Source organism: Schistocerca piceifrons, chromosome 11 (assembly GCF_021461385.2).
Source record: "Schistocerca piceifrons isolate TAMUIC-IGC-003096 chromosome 11, iqSchPice1.1, whole genome shotgun sequence".
NCBI classification, from domain to species: domain Eukaryota; kingdom Metazoa; phylum Arthropoda; class Insecta; order Orthoptera; family Acrididae; genus Schistocerca; species Schistocerca piceifrons.
Window position 1 is genome coordinate 3,850,370 of NC_060148.1, and position 24,428 is coordinate 3,874,797.

At 44.1% G+C, this 24,428-nt stretch overlaps 1 protein-coding gene across 1 annotated transcript in view; it reads right to left on the reverse strand.

Annotated features, from left to right (window-relative positions):
• LOC124720189 (neuralized-like protein 4) overlaps positions 1 to 24,428 on the reverse strand; it is a 296,164-nt gene that overhangs the window by 159,913 nt on the left and 111,823 nt on the right. The window contains 3 exon segments of the mRNA XM_047245512.1: positions 996 to 1,207; positions 7,743 to 7,907; positions 13,563 to 13,756. Coding sequence (XP_047101468.1) covers positions 996 to 1,207; positions 7,743 to 7,907; positions 13,563 to 13,756 — 571 coding nt within the window.

Consider the following 24,428-nt stretch of genomic DNA (forward strand, 5'->3'; position numbering starts at 1 on the left):
AGGAGACGAGGTACTGGCAGAAGTAAAGCTGTGAGTACCGGGCGTGGTTCAAACGGAAAGTTGTCGGCTCTCCACAGGAATCGCATTTTTGCTACAGTAGGTCGACGGTCGTCTCCACAAACGCCGTCATCGAGGTGAACGGTGGCTCGAAACGTGCAGCGCGCCACGCACACGGGCTGGTGGGAGCAATATTATGCTACGGGACACTTGCACGGGACCTCTGGAAGTGACCGGAGACATGCCGACAGCTGCAAACCACCCGCATCCGCTCACGCTCGACGTCTTCCCGCCGTATAATAGTCCGCGTCTCTGAGCCGGAACCGTGCTACAGTGGTTCCAGGAGCATTATAGTGAACTCACGCAGAGGTCTCAGCGACCAAATGTACCTAACATAAATTCTACAGAACGCATCAGGGTCGCTGTCGGGCACCTTCACTGCGTACGCAAATTGGCGGCCCGTTATTTACTCCAATTACGTGGCCCGTGTGTAGACATCTAATGCCACATACCTCCACAAACCTGCTAAGCAACTGTCGTATCTCTGATATGCCAAATCACTGACCGATTTCGTTCCACGGATGGCCGAACAAGCTATTAACCAGATGTCATAACGTTTTGTACGACCTCACTCATTAGCTCGATACGTAACCCCAGAAGTCCGAAGCTCTAGCCGAAGTGACACAGTTATACGCATCGCTCTGTTGTGAGTGGAAACAAACAGTACTGACGACAATAAGACAACTACAAAACAGTTCTGAGCAGTGCTGGAACTACTAGAAGCCAGCAGACACAAAGAGGAAAAAATATAAGGGAACAATATGACCTTTTGTGCTCCTTATCTTGTTTCCTGCACATTTAGTAAAATAATTCTGTACAATTTGAGCAAAAACAAGCATTTCTTTTATCAGATATTGTTCAAACAATAAAAAAAATTTCAAATAATCCCGACAGAAGCCAGAGTGACGGGAGCGAGTGACGGGAGCGAGTGGCGTTACCTGGTGGGGGCGGTCAGGCAGCGCCAGCCTCCCGGGAGCGGCTCCCGCCGCGGCCCCCGCCGGCCGCTCCGGCTGCACGATGGACACCTGCGCGCACTGGCCGTACAGGTCGATGACGGCGTACACGCCCGGGGGCACGCCGCCGCACGCCGCCCCGCGGTCCACCCCGTCCAGGTAGAAGTGCAGCGTGCCGTCCGAGTGCCGCGCCATACCTGCGGATCAGTGGCGGGGGTGGGCGAGACGCAGTGGAGAACTCGTTTACAGCCACATTTGGGCTAATCCTTTGATAGGGAGGAACTCTGGAAACATTTACACGAGTACACTTACGGTCGTACTGCGGATCTACATTCGTAGTGCAGGGCGGTTATAACTGAAGTTCTGCTACTCGAGCTAGTGTACAGTGAAACCTCTTTATAACGTTTTCCTCTGTTACGTCCGTTTTTTTCGGTCCCGACTAAAAGCCCATATAAACAATGTTAAATTTTCCTCTTTACTGTGTTTCCTCTATATTACAATTTCCTCCATGTAACACACGTATTTTTTGAACCTTGGTCAATTATTTACCTCTTTATAACGTTTAAGTGACTGGATGTAGACGCATCGTTTTCCATTGTGTGGATTCACAGTTTGCACCGGCTCGGAAAGCCCGCGCTCAGTGTGTTTCGTATGTCAGTGGCAGGACCCGGTCATGTGACATGTGACGCACATTCTGCTTGTATTCATAGCGTGATGTGTGAGCTGAGCAGCAAACAGTTAATGCGTCATCAGTGGACATGAGTGGAAAGCGGAAGAACATTTCTCTCTAAGAGAAGGTTTCTGTTATTAAAAAAGTGGAGGCATCTTCTGGTGTGAGTCGTGTGGAGCTAGTGAAGCAATTTGAACTGGCTCCCTCAACACTATTATGAACAACAGATCGTCAATAATTGAAGGGTTTGAGAATTGTGGCAATCTGAAACGTACGCGTTTGAAACCACTGACAGGTAACGAATTTAATTATGTACTCGTGGAGGGAAGTCATTGCTGAAACTATTAAAAACTGTTTCACAAAAGCGGGATTCTGTGACAATGAGATGGCAGCTCATGTTGCAAGTGATTTGCAAGAGTTTCAGGAATTAATAGGCAGTGATTCCGTCACTTTTGTGGACTTTGTGGCTGTGGATGACAATGTGGCAACCACGGGAGTACAAAGCATTGAGGACCTGACTGCAGAGAGAAGCTTGGAGAATAATAGTGGTAGTGAAAGTGACAGTGACAAGGAAGATGATCCTGTGCTCTCATATACTAAGGCAGCTGAAGCCTTTGAAACATTCAGGAGATATATGATGGCCCACAGACTTGAGGACAGAACAGTAGTTCAGCTTGCTCATTTGCAGCAAGAAATGATTGCCATAGACTCTAGGAGAAATAGAAAACAAATATGCTTGCCTGAATATTTAAAAAAATCATAGGTATGTGATTTTCAGATTGCATAGGTTCCTAGAGTTTTGTGCAAATTTAAGTTCTGTTTCGTAATTTAATTATTAAAGTAATTTTTTTTTGTAACTAATTCTTTTATAATCTGTAACATTTACTGCATTTATGCTATAATTGGGTCAACTGAAGAATGGGATACCACCTGCCAGCTTTGGACAATGATGTCATATCTTAAGAATCTGTTATAGCTTTTTACAGTACAAACTGATCCATTTACTTTCACCCATCCACCTACCGGGCCCCATGTTTTAATTACAAAAAACTAATCATTTGCAATGAATACCATATTACAGTGTTGTGAAAATTTAAAATGTCATCTACAGCGCCATTTGTCAAAGCTGATTAGTGGTATCCCGATCTTCAGTAATGCCCTATAATTATTATTTGGAAGCCTTCCTCCTTATAGTGTTTTCCTCTATACAGTGTTCAGAATTTGTGGTCCCTTGAAAAACGTTATATAGAGGTTTCACTGTATACGGGAAACTATTTACCGCACGAGTAGCCAACTTTACAGGAAAGACGTTCAGACTGTGTGCTGCAGGATGTGTGTTGTTGGTAGTGTTTTAGTGTTACGTGCCATTTAGGTAAATGACATTTTCCACTACGTATTTATAATAAGGAAAGAGGATCGTGACAAAATAGTAAAGTAGTATTAGGTAGGGAATGAGTTTCAAAGCACACATTGTACGAGGTCACTTCATTTCACATTTGTGCAGAGTTGTAATGAGAGAGACGTGCAGTTCGAGTAACCGTCAAGACACAATGACGAGTAAACGTCGCCACCTGTCACGCGAGGGGCCTTTACGTTTCGACACCGTGGCTCGGCAGTGTCTCGACTGTGGAGGAGCGGACACCCTCTCCGAGAATGAACTCGGCAACGAACAAAAGGGGCTCTAAAATGAAATGTCACTTACTTCCTGTAAAGCCTCCGAGGCAGACATTTCATTCGATTTATATTGTATCTGTTCCGAGTTACGAGGTAATTGAGATCTGCACATCCGTCGAAATAAATACGAGATAGTCAATGACGAAATGTTGATGTCATTTCATAATTAGAGTAGATATCACTTTCCCTTCTACCAATAACAGTTGCAAAGCAGAAGACTTCAAAACTTTCCAGGACTACACACAGTTCTATGGGGATACTGCTTTGCAGGATCTTCCCATAAAGAAGAACAATAGTGGCAACCGAGTTACACGAAAGGTTAATAACACACAATATGTCAGCCTCAAAAGTGAGCGTCCAGTCTCAGCTCCAAACACGTAAAAAGAGGGGTCAAAAATACTTCAGTAACACTGCACCGAAATGCACGTACGAGTGTGCAGTAAAATTGCAGACAGTCAACACGGGTCTGGACAAGGTGAGCAGATATTTTATCAAACAAAACAATAATGTGAGGTATTATAGGAATACGGAGAGGTCCTCTTTCCGCTCCAGTGTCGAAGAACACATTTCGGAAGTTGGTATTTACTGGCAATTTGGGAATTGCTCCCGGGAAAGGCCAATGGCCAACTGCACCAAAAATTGTCGAAAAAGTGTCGTCGTAGCCGAGAACACGGGACACGGTGCGAGGCCCTCGTGCTCTGCACGAGCTGCGCCACAGCAGCCGAGTGATCCACAGCCCACCAATTCAGGAACGCAGTTCCAGGCTGTCAGGGGTGCAGACATCACATTAGTAATCTGGAAAGTAAACACGGTGCACATTAACAAATGTTACCTTCTCGACTGGCAACCAAACTGAGTTTCTTTTGACAGTTTATTCGTAAATTCTCCTTTGCACGTCCCTACAAATGTTCCCACGAAGTTTCACTGTCCTACTATCACTCGTTTTTCACGTGGTCGCTCTCGAGTAATGGAAGTTTGATTCTGATCACCCTGTATTTGTAGATTTTGAGAAAACTTCGGACCAGTATCTTTGAATTCTGCAGGTAGAAGGAATAAACCACACATTCCAAATGTTGCCTACAACTCTCGCAGAAATTAGATTGCAGTTATTAAGAACCGAGGTTCGAGAAAGGTGAGCACTAGTCGAGAAGAGAGTGACCCGAGACTGTAGAGTATCCCCGATTACGACCGATACGTTCCCTGGCGAGCACTAGAGGAAACTGAGAAGAAATTTAGAACGGGAATTAAGAAATAAAAACTTCGAGGTTTGCCGACGACATCATAAATATGTCAGCGACAGCAGAGGAGTCCGAAGAGCACTTGGTGTGACACGGCAGTCTGTAACGGTTAAGTCACGGGTGTACGTCCGCCGGTGCGCTTACCTCGACTGGGGGCCGGCCACAGGTACACCGTGCCGGAGAGCTGCTGCCGACGAGTGGACACCCTGGGGTTCTCGCAGCTGGGTACGTAAGCCCGTAATACAGCCGATCACTGTACACTGAAAGTGTTTCGGTGCTCCTGTCGAACTTCGAGCGTAACGGAAATGACACGAGCACCGCCGGTGTCCTCGTTCGGAGTGGAAGCCGACTCTAGTTTGCATTTGCACTCGTATCGTACAAAATGTAATTAGTACGACGAATGCCAATGCGTCAGTCCGAAGAGTGAAGCGGCACAATTTGGCTGACGTACAGAAATCGTTCGGACCCTAGGTGTATTTACAGACACGTCGCCCAGTAGTTACATATATAATCTCCACTCGGTAAACGATTGGTAATTTTTGTACTGTAATTTATACGTTAATTAATTCGGCAGTAAAACACATTTTAATTAAAAAAATTTGAAATTGATATAAAAAACTATCACGATATAATTACATGTATGTCACGGCACTGGCAGAGGTCGTACAAGGGCTCCCCAGAAAGTAATGTATCGGATTTTTTTTAGTTTCATTTATTCCTCGGCTGAAAACAATCCTACGAATGTGAACGTTACATGCGTATTATTTCAAGTCTCCCGAGAGAGCGCGCCAAGTTTCCGTTACCTCCGACAGATAGCGCAGCTGTGGGACAGTTTCACAATGGCACCTATAGGCCGTGTACATTACGAGCGATGTGCCGCCACTGAATTTCTCACTGCAGAGAAAGAAACTGTGAGTAATATTCGCAAACACTCGTGCGAAGTCTCCGGAACATCAGCTGTCGACAGAAGTAGAGTCAGTTGCCGGGCACGGAGGGTGAAGTCGTCGGAAGGCGGTTCGGCGGAGCCGGAACTCCGCAGTTTGCGGCGGTCGGGGAGACCGTCCGCGGCCGCCACACCTGACGTGTGACCCGGCAACCTCGGACTTCCACCGGTTTGGGCCATTAAAGGATGCCATTTGTGGAAGACATTTTGTTGACGGTGGGGCGATTCACACAGCGAAGCACTGGCTCCGCCGCCAGGACGAGAATCGGTACCGACAGCGCAAACGACTCGTCGTTTCACACTTTCGGAAGGTCACAGAATGGGTTGGAGATTATGTGGAAAAATAGGGTGTGTAGATAAAACACCATTCTTTCATTCTTATTATGTTTAATAAAGAACTGTTGAAAGGGGGGGGCACACACACACACACACACACACACACACACACACACACACACACACAGTGCATTACTTTCTGGGCAACCCTCGTTCCACATGTTTTACAATTTTTAGTTCTTAAGATCTGTATTTTTTGTGTGTTTCTTTCATTTGTTGTTCTGCATTTTTGGTATGTTTCTTTCATTTGTTGTTAGTTTAGCATAGTTTCGCCTTCCTTTTTTGAACAATTAATAATATGTAAATTCTGATTAGTGCAACGTAATGTATGGTAAAAACTCGTGTCGACCTGAGAAAGATAAAAAATTTTTTCGGGTGAACAGCATTGCCGGGCACTTTCACTTTACAGCGTGTCACAGTTTCTACAAAGTGTCCTAGTTGTCCTGCGGTTCCACGCTCGAGGAATTCTACAAGCACAGGGACCGCGCAGTCGAATGAGAACATCACTGTGCCTTACCGGGAAGTGTGTGAACACCTTCAGATTTCTTCGGCGGGGGATACGTGGGACGTTTACGCTGTCGTCTCTGCCACGTGCCCCCGGCCCGTCCAGATGCTGTCGGACAGAATCGTCACGTCACACAGTGACACCCGCCCTCACATTGGCAAGTGGACGAAGGCTACACTTCAGCGACTCTGTTGGGAAACACTGCAATACGTTCTGTACAGACAGGATCTTTCACCGTGCGATTTTCACACCATTGGCGACCTGAAGAAAGACACGTGCATATGCCCGTTTCAGTCGGACGAGGAAGTGCAAAAGTGAGTGTAGTTGTGGATCCGTCAGCAACCGACCGTATTCTACGGAACAGGATCTGATTGTCTCGTCTCGCCGTGGGATAAACGTCTTAACACGTGTGGTGATTACTTTCAAATGGGGCCATTGTAGGGTCCCATTGCAGCGGGTGTTCAGTTTTAATCCGACTGCACCTCATATTTAGAAAATAATATTTATTTGTATGGGTTTAAATTTAATTCCAAATATTCATGTAATTATGCTTTTTTTTTTCTTTCTTCATGTGGTTTTACAAGATTGTGGCGACACTGCACCGTTTTAGCCGACTGACAGTCAACAGGCACAAAATAATGCAATTTGCGAAATAGAGAGCCTTTACTACAATAATTAGAAAATCACAAGTCAAAACCTTTGAAACTGAGACTGTAACTGATGTTATGAGAAGGTTTACAAGTCATTAAGAGTTGGCTCATCATAGATGTGGTACATACTACACTGTGTATGATCAAAGGAATTTAATTGTGTATCTTTTTTCAGAAATTAAACATCAACCTCAGAAAACTTAAAAAGGAGGAGAAGAGGAAGAAAAAGGAGAAGGAGAAGAAAAAGGAGAAGGAGAAGAAAAAGGAGAAGGAGAAGAAAAAGGAGAAGGAGAAGAAAAAGGAGAAGGAGAAGAAAAAGGAGAAGGAGAAGAAAAAGGAGAAGGAGAAGAAAAAGGAGAAGGAGAAGAAAAAGGAGAAGGAGAAGGAGAAGAAAAAGGAGAAGGAGAAGAAAAAGGAGAAGGAGAAGAAAAAGGAGAAGGAGAAGAAAAAGGAGAAGGAGAAGGAGAAGAAAAAGGAGAAGGAGAAGAAAAAGGAGAAGGAGAAGAAAAAGGAGAAGGAGAAGGAGAAGAAGGAGGAGAAAAAATAAATAAATAAATAAAGGAAGAAAGAAATAAGGATGCAACTTCAGTGTTTTTATTTCAAGAAAATTCATTCATCCCTATACCAGAAATTATGAAAATGTCACTGAAGTGCAAATACAAAATATGCTGAACGAAAAGATTGCTGACAGACACCACTGAGTGGACAATACTGACCCACTCTGTTGCCGACGACCACCTCGTCCAGGTCGCAAGGGTAGTCCTTGCGCAGCACGACGCCGTCCACCATGACGTTGCTGCCAGACAGCATCCACGTCCCGTGCTCCAGGTCCGTCATCGTGCACGGTAGCTCCAGCTCGTCTGGCCGTACGGACGTTACCCCTGCAAACCGAATGTTCTCCGCTAACGGCAACTCGCACGCATACCCCTCTGGAAGGCATGCCTCTTTCGTAACACGAGCGGACGTGTGGCGTACTTAGTAACATGTCTAAATAATAGCCTTCTTTACGTTACCAAAATAAATGTGGATGAGCAAAATCACAGTTTAATTTCGGGTTAATTAAACAACAATAAAATAAATTTTGTAATATGAGCTAACATGCTGTTTAGGTAAACAAACATGAAATGAATCGCTCTGCTGCCACGTACAAGAGTTATCTCACAGTAATGAGCCACTTTATGCATTAAACAGCACAGTTGCATCAGACCCCGGCTGACGGTTATTTGATTACTAATCGTCTCTTAGAGAACTGCCTCACTGCGAGACTGTGTTGTCAGCCGGTAATCTGGGTATTTTTCTTGCACGGATAATAAATTTTTTCTCACTCATCTTGCAGTTTTATTTTATGTTACTGCTGCTCAATCGGACATACGACAATGTAATTTATCACTGTGTTAGTTGAAGCAATACCGGAGGAATCTGTGTTGACTCACATTTCTGAAACAACACTGGAGCAGTCCAAAACGATTTCGTTTGCGGTTGGCGCACTTTATACACGGGCCTACCTGTTCGAGGGTGAAGTGCCTGAGACTGCTCAGATTAAAAAGAGGCGTAAGGCACGGTTCTAATCCAGGGTTGCCGTAAGTTTCCACGGGAAATTCTCATATTTCTCTGATTTCCAGACAAGTTATAGGATTTTTCCCTGACAGATTTTGAGATCACAAGGGAATGTAAATCCCTATGTTGACCAAAATGTAAGGACTTCCATGTTTCTAAATATGTGAGTAAAAATCTTCAGTACTAACATCAACAGCCTTCCAGAAATCCAGAAATATGGAATTGATCTGAAATCCCTTGTTAATAGCACTCAACACTTCAAGTGAATAAAGAGCTAGTTGTGTTTCACAGGAACGACGTTTTCTAAACTTCTGTTGACTGTGTGTCAATAGACCATTTTCTTCGAGGTAAGTCATAATGTTCGAACACAATATATGTTGTAAAATCCTGCTGCATATCAACATTAATGATATGTGCCTGTAATTTAGTGGATTATTGCTACTACCTTTCTTGAATATTGGTGTGACCTGTGTAATTTCCCAGTCTTTGGGTACAGATCTTCCGTCAAGAAAACGGTTGTATACGATTGTTAAGTATGGAGCTAATGCATCAGCATACTCCGAAAGGAACCTAATTGGTATACAGTCCGGACCAGAAGACTTGCTTTTATTAAGTGATTTAAGTTGCTTCACTACTCCGAGGATATTTACTTCTATGTTACTCATGTTGACAGATGTTCTCGATTCGAATTCTGGGATATTTACTTTGTCTTCTTTTGTGAAGGCATTTCAGAAGGCTGTGTTTAGTAACTCTGCTTTGGCAGCACTGTCTTCGATAGTATCTCCATTGTTATCGAGCAGAGAAGGCATTGATTGTTTCTTGCCGCTAACATACTTCACAAATGACCAGAATCACTCTGGATCTTCTGCCAGGTTTCAAGACGAAGTTTCATTGTGGAAACTGCTATAAGCAACTCGCATTAAAGTCCGTGCTAAATTTCGAGCTTCTGTAAAGGATCGCCAATCTAAGGGGATTTTGCGTCTATTTGAATTCGGCATGTTTGTTTTGTTGTTTCTACAACAGTGTTCTAACCCGTTTTGAGTACCAAGGAGGATCAGCTCCATTGTTAATTTATTTGGTATAAATCTTTCAATTTCTACCGATACTATTTCTTTGAATTCAAGCCACATCTGGTCTATACTTATATTATTAATTTGAAATGAGTGGAGATTGTCTGTCAGGTAGGTGTCAAGTGAATTTTTATCTGCGTTTTTGAATAGGTATACTTTCCACTTTTTTTCTGAGGACTTGGGGATTACAATATTCATTCTCACTACGACAACCCTGTGTTCACCAATCCCTGTATCGGTTTTGATCCTCGTTATCAACTCAGGATTATTTGTTGGTAAGAGGTCAAGTGTGTTTTCACAACCGTTTACTATTCGCGTGGGCTCATGAACTAACTGCTCTAAATAATTTTCAGGGAATGTGTTTAGCACAATTTCGGATGATATTTTGTGTGTACCTCCAGAATTAAACATGCATTTTCGCCAACATATCAAGGGTATATTAAAGTGACGACCTACTATTATCGTACGAGTCAGGTACGTGTTTGAAATCGAAATCAAGTTTTCTTTGAACCTAACTCACAGGAAGTATCTACTTCAACTTCGCAACAAGTTAAACTACTTCTAATAGCAACAAACATGGCACCGCCAACCGTGTTTGGCCTATCCTTTCAGAACACTGTCAGGTTCTTCGCAAAAATTTCGGCTGAGCTTATATCCAGCTTTAGCCAGCTTTCATTGCCTATAATGATTTGAGGATCAGTGCTTTCTATTAGTGCTTGTAGCTGTTGTACTTTCCCAACATAGCTACGACAATTTACAACTGTTATACCAATGGTTCCTGTATCTACATTTTTCCTGTGTTCAGCCTGCACCCTTTGTGAGTGAAGCCCTTCTCGTGTTTTCCCGAGACCCTCTAACCTAAAAAACAGCCTAGTCCACATCACACAGCCCCCGCTACCCGCGTAGCCGCCTCCTGCGTATAGTGGACTCCTGATCTATTCAGCGGGACGCAAAACCCAACCACCCTCTGGCGCAAGTAAAGGAATCTGCAGCCTACACGGTCGCAGAACCGTCCGAGCCTCTGATTCGGACCCTCCACTCGGCTCTGTACCAGAGGTCAGCAATCGGTCCCGTCGACTATGCTGCAGACGGTCAGCTCTGCTTTCATCCTGCAAGCAAGCCTGGCAGCCTTTATCATTTCTGTTAGCCGCTCGAAACCAGGGAGAATCTCTTCTGATCCAAAGTGACACACATCATTGGTACCGACGTGAGCAACCACCTGCAGTTGGCTGCACCCTGTGCTCTTCATGGAACCTGGCAGGACCCTTCCCACATCTGGAATGACTCCAACCAGTATACACACGGAGTGCACATCGGTTTTCTTACCCTTCTTGTGAGCCGAGTCCCTAAGGGGACCCAGAACGCGCCTAACGTTGGATCTCCCAACTACCAATAATCCCACCCTCTGCGACTGTCTGGATCTTGCAGGCTGATGTAATGGTACTTTGACTACCGCGCCTCCGCCAATACAAAGATATAATTTACGATCGCCCATGCGGAAGAGCGCTGCGCCAGCGACCGATTTTTATAAATAATTTTGATTTTTTTTTTACTTTTGCATAGGTTTTGTTTTTAACAGCCAATCGATTACTCTCTCTCTTGTCTTCATACGAAAGATGTGTATTTTTCGGCGCTGTGTTGAATGTGCTTTTGGGTGGAAATTAAAATTATATTACAAAGCGAGGTTGTTTCAATAGTGATTCGAGGTGGTTATCGCCAAATTTGTGAATTGATCATGACAGTGACAACTTGACGAAGTTTTCAACAGACGGAGAAAAGTGAAAGACGGGTCGTCCTACAAGAGAAATTAGGATTTGGATTGGATTGTTTTGGGGGAAGAGACCAAACAGCGAGGTCATCGGTCTCATCGGATTAGGGAAGGATGGGGAAGGAAGTCGGCCGTGCCCTTTCAAAGGAACCATCCCAGCATTTGCCTGGAGCGATTTAGGGAAATCACGGAAAACCTAAATCAGGATGGCCAGACGCGGGATTGAACCGTCGTCCTCCCGAATGCGAGTCCAGTGTGCTACCACTGTGCCACCTCGCTCGGTAGAGAAATTAGGAGGACAGCCATGAAGACTATATTGTAATTAATACTGCGTTTCTAACAGACTTATAAGGTAAATTTCAATTAGTTTCTGATGCTATTTTCCTACAGTCGCTTTTTGTAGTGTTGCCGACCCGGTCTGCCATGCACGGTCAAATTACAGCACGATCTCAATCAATAATACGAAGTCCGCCTTATCTGCAACTTATTCCACCAAAATTCAAAACCCAATCAGATTTTCTATTTTATATTTTCGCGGCAGAACCCCGAGTAAAGGAAACACTACACTGAGCGGTTCCCTCTGAAACAGGACAGGCGACAGCATCTGGCTCGGTGACAGTGTCAGCGTCATGCAGCACCTGGTACGTGTTTGTCAGACAAATCAGGGAGGCCTTACGTGCAGCGCAACTCTACAGTAGACCCTGACGAAAATGCAGGAACTGTGTCTAATAATACACAGATATTCAAAAACCTAACTACCGAACCACTCGGGTGAAACTAAATAATGCACCCCTGATCAGAAACTTGTAATATGTCACAAAATCGGTTTACTTTCCGACACAAACGAAAACGTGAGAACTGCGGCAGTTAGATATTAAATTTACACGCAGAAACTTGAGAAACTAAACTATTAAAGCACACGGATGATATAATAAAATTCACTCCCGGTTAGCAACTCGTAAATGTCACAGAAGCGGTTACTTCCCTGCTGCCGCGTCTGTCTCGACAGCTTCTACTCCCCGCCTCTCGTCGGCAGCTGCCGGGCTAGTGGCGAGAAGTGGTGGCAGCAGTGACTGCAAGCTGAGGCGAGCAGTAAGAAGGGGAGAAGCAGTGGGAGTGAGGGAGCAGGGAAGTGGCTCACGTACTAAAGCTGTGCCCAGCCAGCAACGATTTGTGACATCTCAATAAAGAAACCATTTCATCTACCGAGACAAAAATGAGACTTTTACAGTGTTTTTCTTTTTCTTTTTTTTTCCCTTTTTTTTTAATTCCCTGACATTTCCCCAATGCATTTTAAACTCCCCGATATTCTCTCTCATTTCCCAAACTTGTGGCAACCCTATAATCTCCCTCCCCCCCCCCTTCCTACTGTTATACTAGCTCATCAAAAAAGGGAGACACACGTGGACAACTGATGTTATTGTAAGCCCATTAGCTTGCTTACTCACCGCCACCTGTCACGACAAAGGTGCCGGTACGTGCCTCGGCTGTACACTCCGACAATACGAATGTAAATGGCACCGTCTGACAAGCGAGGCGTGCCAGAAGTCTGCGTGTTCTTCAATGTTTGCACGACATTCGGTTACCTTTGGCGATTCGGACCTCACTTTACGAATAACAGTCGTATATCGAGATGTGATTTTTGCTACGATACAGTGGACAATGTGGTCAATTTTCTGATGTATGGAAGTCATTTTTAACATTTATTCCTGTCAAATTATTACAAAGACTTTTTTTAATGGAGCTATCTACTTTTACTGTGACATTTGTAAAAAGAAGCCTTAAAAGATAACTCGGATGACACAACACCTGTGGAACTCTGTCAAATAGTAAGACGGTACCGCACCGCAAAACCCTGGCCCGCCGTCAAGTCCCACAACCGTCAGACCTACCTACCGAACGTATGAAAATGCTTAATTTGGGGACGGTCCGTGTAACTACCACAGTGGGAAGTCCGGAGTTCATACACCTGCCGAACGTCAGAAAATTCACCGAAGAGCCTGCTATAACTCAGCAATAGCTTCTTTTTGACAGATTTACTAGTTCCGTATTTTGAGCGATCCACTCAAGTTCACTTTCCACCTGACAGCAAACATCACAGCACAGCTCCCACTTCCGGAGACTACGGAGTGCGGACTCACCGGCTTCTATGGAACCGAGCCAGCAGTCCACAGTCTTCTCCACGACCACCTCGAAGATCTCGTCGTCCCTCAGCGGGCGGTTGCTCACCAAGATGGCATCGTTGAACTCCCCGAACGCGCGGGGCCGCGACGCCGTCGTGCCGCCGTTGGAGAGCCTCGCCTTCTTGCCGTGTGAGTGCCGGAAGCGCAGGTCACTGCGGGTAGAAACGAGAGACCGGAAGTAACGGACCTCACACTTTCGGGACTCGAATCCTCGGCAGCTGCAACTGTACCGGTGGTCAAGATTCTGACGGTTATAAAACTGAACACACACCAGTGAAACAAAATATTGTTAGCGCCAGCTCGGTAGCAAACGGGGCCAACTTTCACACACAAAACGGCAGCGATACCGCGTAGCACGGATTCGACGAATCCTCCTTAAGTTTACAGAGGTCCGCGTCGTAGGATACCTACACACAGGTCACGCAATTCCCCGATTATTACGGGCCGATGGTCTGCGGACACGGACCTCGTGCCCCGTACCTTCCCAGACGTCTCCTGTCGGGTTCAGATTTGGCCAATTTGGTGACCGAGACACACACGTGATGGGGCTCGGCACCTTCACCTCGTGCCCGCAGGAGTCGGACGAGAGCAGACACCTCTGTACAGATGGCGAATCACAGCTTCCGTAACAGACGTGCACCGCAATCCGGCAGCAGCTCCTGACAGTGATGGCTGTAGCCAAACAGTGTTGCTACGTACAGATTATGAAATTTCAAGTAGTCAAAATAATGAAATGAAACTTGTTTTTCTACTGCTATTATGACTTCTACTGACTATTACTGACGTAACTGTTTACTTATTACTGTCAGTGCACAGTTTATCTCTATCTACACACAACGGCTCGCGTGTATAAGTACCGACAGAAATTTTTCTGTGACCACGCAGTGCCATTCCCACACCTGGTCGTGGTGGAAGTCGGCCCTCGGGCTCGTTCTGTTAGTAAGGGAGCTCGGTTGCAGTGTACGGCTGTCGGTGAATGTGGTGGGCAAAATCCACGAAATATGGACCACTAATTACTCTTACGAAAAGCTATACACACTGTGGCTTACGAACCTAACTGTACGTGTGAAAATGTGTTTGTTACTTCACTCGGACTTCAAAAGGGACATGTAATAACGAATAGATCAGTTTTTAATCTCTCAGTAATGTTTCTCTCAATCACGCTTTACAGACAATCGACAGGGATTAAAAAAAAAATATACAAAAAATAAAAAACCCAGATGGACAAAGATAAAAATATTCTAAAGTAACCAATGAATAATCAAATGGAACACCACAGTTATTTCGGATAAACATTTTGCTTATTCTTCACGAGTATAATACTTTTCGTAATTTATTGCATTTTCGTCATACACTTCACTAATGCCTAATGAAACAAAGTTAAGTTCCATTTCGTTCCAGCTTCATTTAAATAGTATTATGTTAACGCAACATTGCTAAATTACCATTGGCCCTGTGGTGTTGCCCAAGATTAAATATATTTGTGTCATGTAATTTTTATGCCAGTATGGAGGGTACCTTTTTCTACAATAACTAAGTGCTCCACATTGCACATTACACTGAGATATCTGCCAACAACAATCACCCACTTCCACCCATCACAGTATGAATGAAACACTTTGAGGACTGTATCACCATTACATTACATTGCGAGTGGAACAATAGAAACATTTTCACATGTACAATACAGTTTACAAGCCATACACTGAAGTGCCACACAAACTGGTGTAGGTATGCATATTCAAATACAGAGATATGTAAACAGGCACAATATGGCACTGCAATCGGCAACACCTATACAGGGTGTTACAAAAGGGTACGGCCAAACTTTCAGGAAACATTCCTCACACACAAAGAAAGAAAATATGTTATGTGGACATGTGTCCGGAAACGCTTACTTTCCATGTTAGAGCTCATTTTATTACTTCTCTTCAAATCACATTAATCGTGGAATGGAAACACACAGCAACAGAACGTACCAGCGTGACTTCAAACACTTTGTTACAGGAAATGTTCAAAATGTCCTCCGTTAGCGAGGATACGTGCATCCACCCTCCGTCGCACGGAATCCCCGATGCGCTGATGCAGCCCTGGAGAATGGCGTATTGTATCACAGCCGTCCACAATACGAGCACGAAGAGTCTCTACATTTGGTACCGGGGTTGCGTAGACGAGAGCTTTCAAATGCCCCCATAAATGAAAGTCGGGAGGATCGAGGTCAGGAGAGCGTGGAGGCCACGGAATTGGTCCGCCTCTACCAATCCGTCAGTCACCGAATCTGTTGTCAAGAAACGTACGAACACTTCGACTGAAATGTGTAGGAGCTCCATCGTGCACAAACCGCATGTCGTGTCATGCTTGTAAAGGCACATGTTCTAGCAGCACAGGTAGAGTATCCCGTATGAAATCGCGATAATGTGCTCCATTGAGCGTAGGTGGAAGAACATGGGGCCCAATCCAGACATCACCAATAATGCCTGCCCAAACGTTCACAGAAAATTGTGTTGATGACGTGATTGCACAACTGCATGCGGATTCTCGTCAGCCCACACATGTCGATTGTGAAAATTTACAATTTGATCACGTCGGAATGAAGCCTCATCTGTAAAGAGAACATTTGCACTGAAATGAGGATTGACACATTGTGGATGAACCATTCGCAGCACTCTCCATGCAGTGACGTGGTCAACGTTACCTTGTACAGCAGCAACTTCTCTGACGCCGACATTAGGGTTATCGTCAACTGCACGAAAAATTGCCTCGTCCATTGCAGGTGTCCTCGTCGTTCTAGGTCTTCCCCAGTCGCGAGTCGTAGGCTGGAATGTTCTGTGCTCCCTAAGACGTCGCTCGATTGCTTCGAACGCCTTCCTGTCGGGACACCTTCGTTCTGGTAATCTGTCTCGATACAAACGTACTGTGCCACGGCAATTGCCCCGTGCTAATCCGTACATCAAATGGGCATCTGCCAACTCCGCATTTGTAAACATTGCGCTGACTGCAAAACCACGTTCGTGATGAACACTAATCTGTTGATGCTACGTACTGATGTGCTCGATGCTAGTACTGTAGAGCAATGAGTCGCATGTCAACACGAGCACCGAAGTCAACATTACCTTCCTTCAATTGGGCCAACTGGTGGTGAATCGAGGAAGTGCAGTACATACTAACGAAACTAAAATGAGCTCTAACATGGAAATTAAGCATTTCCGGACACATGTCCACATAACATCTTTTCTTTATTTGTGTGTGAGGAATGTTTCCTGAAAGTTTGGCTGTACCTTTTTGTAACGCCCTGTATAAGACAAGTGTCTGGTGCAGTCGTTAGATCAGTTACAGCTGCTACAATGGCAGGTTGTCACGGTTTAAGTGAGTTTGAACGTAGTGTTATAATCGGCACACGAGCGATGGAACACAGCAACTTCAATGTAGTGATGAAGAGGGGATTTTCCCATACGACCATTTCACGAGTGTACCGCGAATATGAGGAATCCGGTAAAACGTCAAATCTCCGACATTGCTGCGGCTGGAAAAAAAACCCACAAGAATGGGACCAGTGACTAACGAAGTGGAACCCTTCCACTGATTGCTGCAGATTTCAATCCGGGGCCATCGACAAGTGTCAGTGTGTGAATCGTTCGACCGAAACATCATCGATACAGGGTTCTGGAGCCGAAGGCTCACTCGTGTACCCTCGATGACTGCACGGACACAAAGCGTTACGCCCCACCTGGCCCATCGACACCGACATCGGACTGTTGATGACTGGAAACATGTTGCCCGGTCGGGCGAGCATCGTTTCGAATTGTATCGAACGGATGGATGTGTACGGGTATGGAGACAACCTCACGAATCCGTGGACCCTATAAGTCAGCTGGGAACTGTTGCTAGCAGCTATGTGATGATGTAGGATGTGTGCAATTGGAGTGTTACGTGGCCCCCGATACTTCTAGCCACGACTCTGACAGGTGCAACGTACATAAGCATCCTGTCTGATCACATGCATCCATTCGTGTCCATTGTGCATTCTGACAGACTCTGGCAATACCAGCAGGACAATGCGACATCCCACACGTCCCGAATTGCTACGCTTTGCAACATTCTGTTTAGAAGAGATCTCCACCTCCTCATACTCTTACGGGCTTATGGACAATCCTGGAGTATTCGTGGTGTTAATTCCATCCAGCACTACTTCAGACATTAGCCGAGTCCACGCCATGTCGTGTTGCAGCACTTCTGCGTGCTTGCAGAGGCCTTACACTATATTTAGGCAGTTGTATCAGCTTCTTGTTCTTCAGTGTATATTATTTAGCTTTAGCTAAGAGCATTTACTGCTCCATATTTCGTGCATTTTTGCCCACCACACTCACCCACTGCTACGCATTGCGACCGAGCTGCCTTACTAACAAAACAACTGCATTCGTAATACCCTTAATGAGATATGCATCTGTACGCTTCTCATATCTCACATCTAGAACATTTTCAGGCCGTCTCCCGTGGCACATATTCTGATCCATGCAACACCATTTTTCTCAGCTAGTTTGAGTACAATAAACGAATACTGCCACGTCTATTAATGAAGTATGTCGGTACGAGAATCGCTTCTAGACAGCACATCTGAGTCATAAGCCCAGGGAAAGTTTATAAGAAAATAATACTTACGATAATTTAGTTGTTTAGAGGAGGAGTTACGATATCTATGGGTTTTCTAAATTTGTTCATTTAACGAATTGCTCAGTAAAGCTATTCGGTTTTGATCGGTCCAATGTAAAAGGCACAAAATAGCACATCTCAGTTCTGATATCGGAGCAGCTGAGGTGTTTCTCAGCCGATCAGATGACAGAACGTCCACACGTATTTTGGGGACTAGAAGAATTACTCTGTGGAGGGCAAATCACATTCGTAGCTCGGCCACCGCGACAGTAGAACGTATGTAGTAGGTGCTCTAGATAGATGCGAGCCGGAACGTAATCACAGATGACTCTTAAAGACTAACCTGCAAATATCTGGTTTTTCTTGACGAACACTAATGAGCGAAATTCTGGTTTTTCTGTGTAAATTCTAACTTCTGAAGTAACTCAAATCTGCATAGTGTACTGTGCAAGTATGGGCTGAAAACCGTACACTGCAAAATATTTGAGCAAGGAGTAAACTCCGCATACAGTCGATTTTAACCCACATATTGCTGTGTACGAAATGTAGATAATATTTTGAAATTTTATTTATAATTGAGAGCGGAATAATACCCCCACTTCATTCTGGAGATATCGGTTTTTATATCCGGTGAACAATGTCTCACAACACTCCCATTTCGTCCCCGTGCATCTGAAATTGTGTTGTCACAATAATTGTCATATTTCGTGAACGGTTCAGTATATTGAAATGAGGTCTTTTGCAAATGTAGCGCACAAAGAGGCACTTATATTGTACGATAAATGTTCTAAAACATTTTTATTCACTGAGATACGGAAGTATCTTGTCTGCAGCAGTGAGAAAGTCGGCAGAACGGGACTCGTATACAGATCAATAGCGCTTAAGTTCTTTAAAGATTTACACGCAGAGTGCGAGGGATTTTTGAACAGTGGTTCACTCGTCAGTTCCATAGCCCAATGGTCAACCACACTGACTGGCAATTCGTTGGCTCAGGTTCGAGTCCCAAAGTTGCCTTTTTTTCCCTTCTTCACAGTGTTAAACTATTAATTAGAAAATTTACATATAGTTGGACAGTTCAGTTTAACGTATTCAATTTTGTTATGATCACTACCCTCTCAGTCAGAAGGCTAGAGGCCACCAGGTTTTAGGACACCTGTAGAAATTTTGCAAGAGCTGCCACTGTGCACGAGGTGCCTCCTGGTGGCATTTTGTTGTACTAGGGAGACTTCACCAGCTGCCTACAAACACACTCCGGGAAGTTTCGGGTAACGCCTCGTACTCGCCTTATCGAGTCACGTGCCCACAGCTCCACCGCGGCATTCGATCTCGCAGTAGGCAGTGACTAACGTTCGGCTCGTCGACGAATACCGTTCTGTAATTTATATCTAAACCGAGCTGACAAGGTTCGCATTCCTTGTGGGCTTTCGGCTCGCTTTCGTGTCACAGTGTTTGCTGCAATCTCTACAAACAAAAATGTAAATGTAAATTTGTACAAATTTACAAATCTCTGGAATTTCTTCACTGACTGCTTTGAAATTTTGACACAATGCCACATTCGAATATGTGTGGTTTTGTGTACCTACTACAGTGCCATATATAAGTAATAATTATGTGCGGAATTGATATAAAAAAGTAACTGTATGTTTGTTTCAAATTTCAAATCTCTGAAAGTTCTCCACTGATTCTTTTGAAATTATGACAATGTTGCATTCGAATATGCACGTGCTTTTATACACGCATTTTAAAAAATATATACAGGGTAACTCTCGTTAATGTTTCTACCGGTCTGTCGTACACGACCATCCCAATACGAGTCGAATAGTCACGTCGGCGTGCCACCGGGCTCGAGTGCTCAACTGTAGCGCGTGGGGCTCAGGTTCGAGTCCTGTGCCTGGCGAGTGCTGTGCTTTTACACTGTTTCAGACAATTGTTTACTGTGAGGTCATATTCATTATTTTATTTACCAGTCTCGCAGTCTCTACTGTTAACTGCAGAGTACAGCACAGCAAAAAACTGAAATATTGTATCACGAGAAATTAGGCATAAGCTTGTGAACTGCATCACTACCACTAAATGAGCTACATCATCCTTACTAAATAAAAGTTGTAAAAAGAAATTAAAGAGGAGAGAGAGAGAGAGAGAGAGAGAGAGAGAGAGAGAGAGAGAGAGAGAGAGAGAGAGAGAGAGAAGTGGCAAAAACAACGAAACACAAACTTAGAATATCTTTTGCCTGTTTACATTGAGGCAGATAACATTGTAACTTCTACATTTACTAAAGATCACATTTATAAAAGGTGTTCAAAAATGCAGCAGTCTAGCAGTGCAATGTCTAGCTGCCTCCTATTGGGAAGTGCACGATCGGCACACCCAACTGCTACACGTTCGGCAACGTACGTCATCTGATGACGTCACATGTTCAACATTTCACATCCACTTTCGGGGTATTTCCTGCCATTTGCAGCCCCTGTGTGTCATATTAAATACCTTATCTCAGCATCTTCTACTTCACTTTGGGGCTTTTAAAAACATTAATAAGGAACATCTTGTACACCAAATACGTAATGCATAAAGGAGACATGTTATTACTAAGAATCTAAAAGTTCTTGACTGATTCACTTTAAATTTTTGCACAATACTCTAATGCGCCCCCCCATGAGCCATGGACCTTGCCGTTGGTGGGGAGGCTTGCGTGCCTCAGCGATACAGATGGCCGTACCGTAGGTGCAACCACAACGGAGGGGTATCTGTTGAGAGGTCAGACAAACGTGTCGTTCCTGAAGAGGGGCAGCAGCCTTTTCAGTAGTTGCAGGGGCAACAGTCTGGATGATTGACTGATCTGGCCTTGTAACATCAACCAAAACAGCCTTGCTGTGCTGGTACTGCGAACAGTTGAAAGCAAGGGGAAACTACAGCCGTAATTTTTCCCGAAGGCATGCACCTTTACTGTATGGTTAAATGATGGCGTCCTCTTGGGTAAAATAGTCCGGAGGTAAAATAGTCCCCCATTCGGATCTCCAGGAGGGACTACTCAAGAGGACGTCGTTATCAGGAGAAAGAAAACTGGCGTTCTATGGATCGGAGCGTGGAATGTCAGATACCTTAATCGGGCAGGTAGGTTAGAAAATTTAAAAAGGGAAATGGATAGGTTAAAGTTAGATATAGTGGGAATTAGTGAAGTTCGGTGGCAGGAGGGACAAGACTTTTGGTCAGGCGAATACAGGGTTATAAATACAAAGTCAAATAGGGGTAATGCAGGAGTAGGTTTAATAATGAATAAAAAAAATAGGAATGCAGGTAAACTACTACAAACAGCATAGTGAACGCATTATTGTGGCCAAGCCAGACACGAAGCCCACGCCTACTACAGTAGTACAAGTTTATATGCCAACTAGCTCTGCAGATGACGAAGAAATTGAAGAAATGTATGACGAAATTAAAGAAATTATTCAGATTGTGAAGGGAGACGAAAATTTAATAGTCATGGGTGACTGGAATTCGGTAGTAGGAAAAGGGAGAGAGGGAAACGTAGTAGGTGAATATGGATTGGGGCTAAGAAATGAAAGAGGAAGCCGCCTGGTAGAATTTTGCACAGAGCATAACTTAATCATAGCTAACACTTAGTTCAAGAATGATAAAAGAAGGTTGTAGACATGGAAGAAGCCTGGAGATACTAAAAGGTATCATTTAGATTATATAATGGTAAGACAGAGATTTAGGAACCAGGTTTTAAATTGTAAGACATTTCCAGGGGCAGATGTGGACTATGACCACAATCTATTGGTTATGAACTGTAGATTAAAACTGAAGAAACTGCAAAAAGGTGGGAATTTAAGGAGATGGGACCTGGATAAACTGACTAAACCAGAGGTTGTACAGAGTTTCAGGGAGAGCGTAAGGGAACAAATGGCAGGAATGGGGGAAAGAAACACAGTAGAAGAAGAATGGGTAGCATTGAGGGATGAAGTAGTGAGGGTAGCAGAGGATCAAGTAGGTGAAAAGACGAGGGCTAGTAGAAATCCTTGGGTAACAGAAGAAATATTGAATTTCATTGATGAAAGGAGAAAATATAAAAATGCAGTAAATGAAGCAGGCAAAAAGGAATACAAACGTCTCAAAAATGAGATCAACAGGAAGTGCAAAATGACTAAGCAGGGATGGCTAGAGGATAAATGTAAGGATGTAGAGGCTTATCTCACTAGGGGTAAGATAGATACCGCCTACAGGAAAATTAAAGAGACCTTTGGAGATAAGAGAACGACTTGTATGAATATCAAGAGCTCAGATGGAAACCCAGTTCTAAGCAAAGAAGGGAAAGCAGAAAGGTGGAAGGAGTACATAGAGGGTTTATAAAAGGGCGATGTACTTGAGGACAATATTCTGGAAATGGAAGAGGACGTAGATGAAGATGAAATGGGAGATACGATACTGCGTGAAGAGTTTGATAGAGCACTGAAAGAACTGAGTCGAAACAAGGCCCCGGGAGTAGACAACATTCCATTAGAACTACTGACGGCCTTGGGAGAGCCAGTCCTGACAAACCTCTACCATATGGTGAGCAACATGTATGAGACATGCGAAATACCCTCAGACTTCAGGAAGAATATAATAATTCCAATCCCAAAGAAAGCAGGTGTTGACAGATGTGAAAATTACCGAACTGTTGTGTTGGCAGAAGAGCCAACACGGTGTTTCTAGAGGAGGCCGAAATGCACGCGTTTAATTACACGCTGACTGGCGTGAGGTCTGGAACAGGACAATATCTTGAGAATTGCAAATGAAGTACGTAGTTGATATAATACTTAACTTTAATCCACAATTGCAGAACATCTCTCATTACGGTACATGCTTCATAATATTAATTATCAACTGAATACGGCGCCTTGCTAGGTCGTAGCAAATGTAGCTGAAGGCTATGCTAACTATCGTCTCGGCAAATGAGAGCGTATTTGTCAGTGAACCATGGCTAGCAACGTCGGCTGTACAACTGGGGCGAGTGCCAGGACGTCTCTCTAGACCTGCCGTGTGGTGGCGCTCGGTCTGCAATCACTGATAGTGGCGACACGCGGGTCCGACGTATACTAATGGACCGCGGCCGATTTAAAGGCTACCACCTAGCAAGTGTGGTGTCTGGTGGTGACACCACACGAACTATCTGTTTAATAAGTCACGGATGCAAAATACTAACGTGAATTCTTTACAGATGAATGGAAAAACTAGTAGAAGCCGACCTTGGGGAAGATCAGTTTGGATTCCGTAGAAATGTTGGAACACGTGAGGCAATACTGACCCTACAGCTTATCTTAGAAGCTAGATTAAGGAAAGGCAAACCTCCATTTCTAGCATTTGCAGACTTAGAGAAAGCTTTTGACAATGTTGACTGGAATACTCTCTTTCAAATTCTGAAGGTGGCAGGGGTAAATAAACAGGGAACGAAAGGCTATTTACAATTTGTACACAAACCAGATGACAGTTATGAGTCGAGGGGTATGAAATGGAAGCAGTGGTTGGGAAGGGAGTGAGGCAGGGTTGTACCCTCTCCCCGATGTTATTCAATCTGTATATGGAGCAAGCAGTGAAGAAAACAATAGGAAAATTCGGAGTAGGTATTAAAGTCCATGGAGAAGAAATAAAAACTTTGAGGTTCGCCGATGACATTGTAATTCTGTCAGAGACAGCAAAGGACTTGGAAGAGCAGTTGAACGGAATGGATAGTGCCTTGAAAGGAGGGTGTAAGATGAACATCAACAAAAGCAAAACGAGGATAATGGAATGTAGTTGAATTAAGTCGATTGATGCTGAGGGTATTAGATTAGGAAATGAGACACTTAAAGTAGTAAAGGAGTTTTGCTATTTGGGGAGCAAAATAACTGATGATGGTTGAAGTAGAGAGGATAGACTGGCAATGGGAAGGAAAGCGTTTGTGAAGAAGAGAAATTTGTTAACATCGAGTATAGACTTAAGTGTCAGGAAGTCGTTTCTGAAAGTATTTGTATGGCGTGTAGTCATGTATGGAAGTGAAACATGGACGATAACTAGTATGGACAAGAAGAGAATAGAAGCTTTCAAAATGTGGTGCTACAGAAGAATGCTGAAGATAAGGTGGGTAGATCACATAACGAATGTGGAGGTACTGAATAGGATTGGGGAGAAGAGGAGTTTGTGGGATCGGTTGGT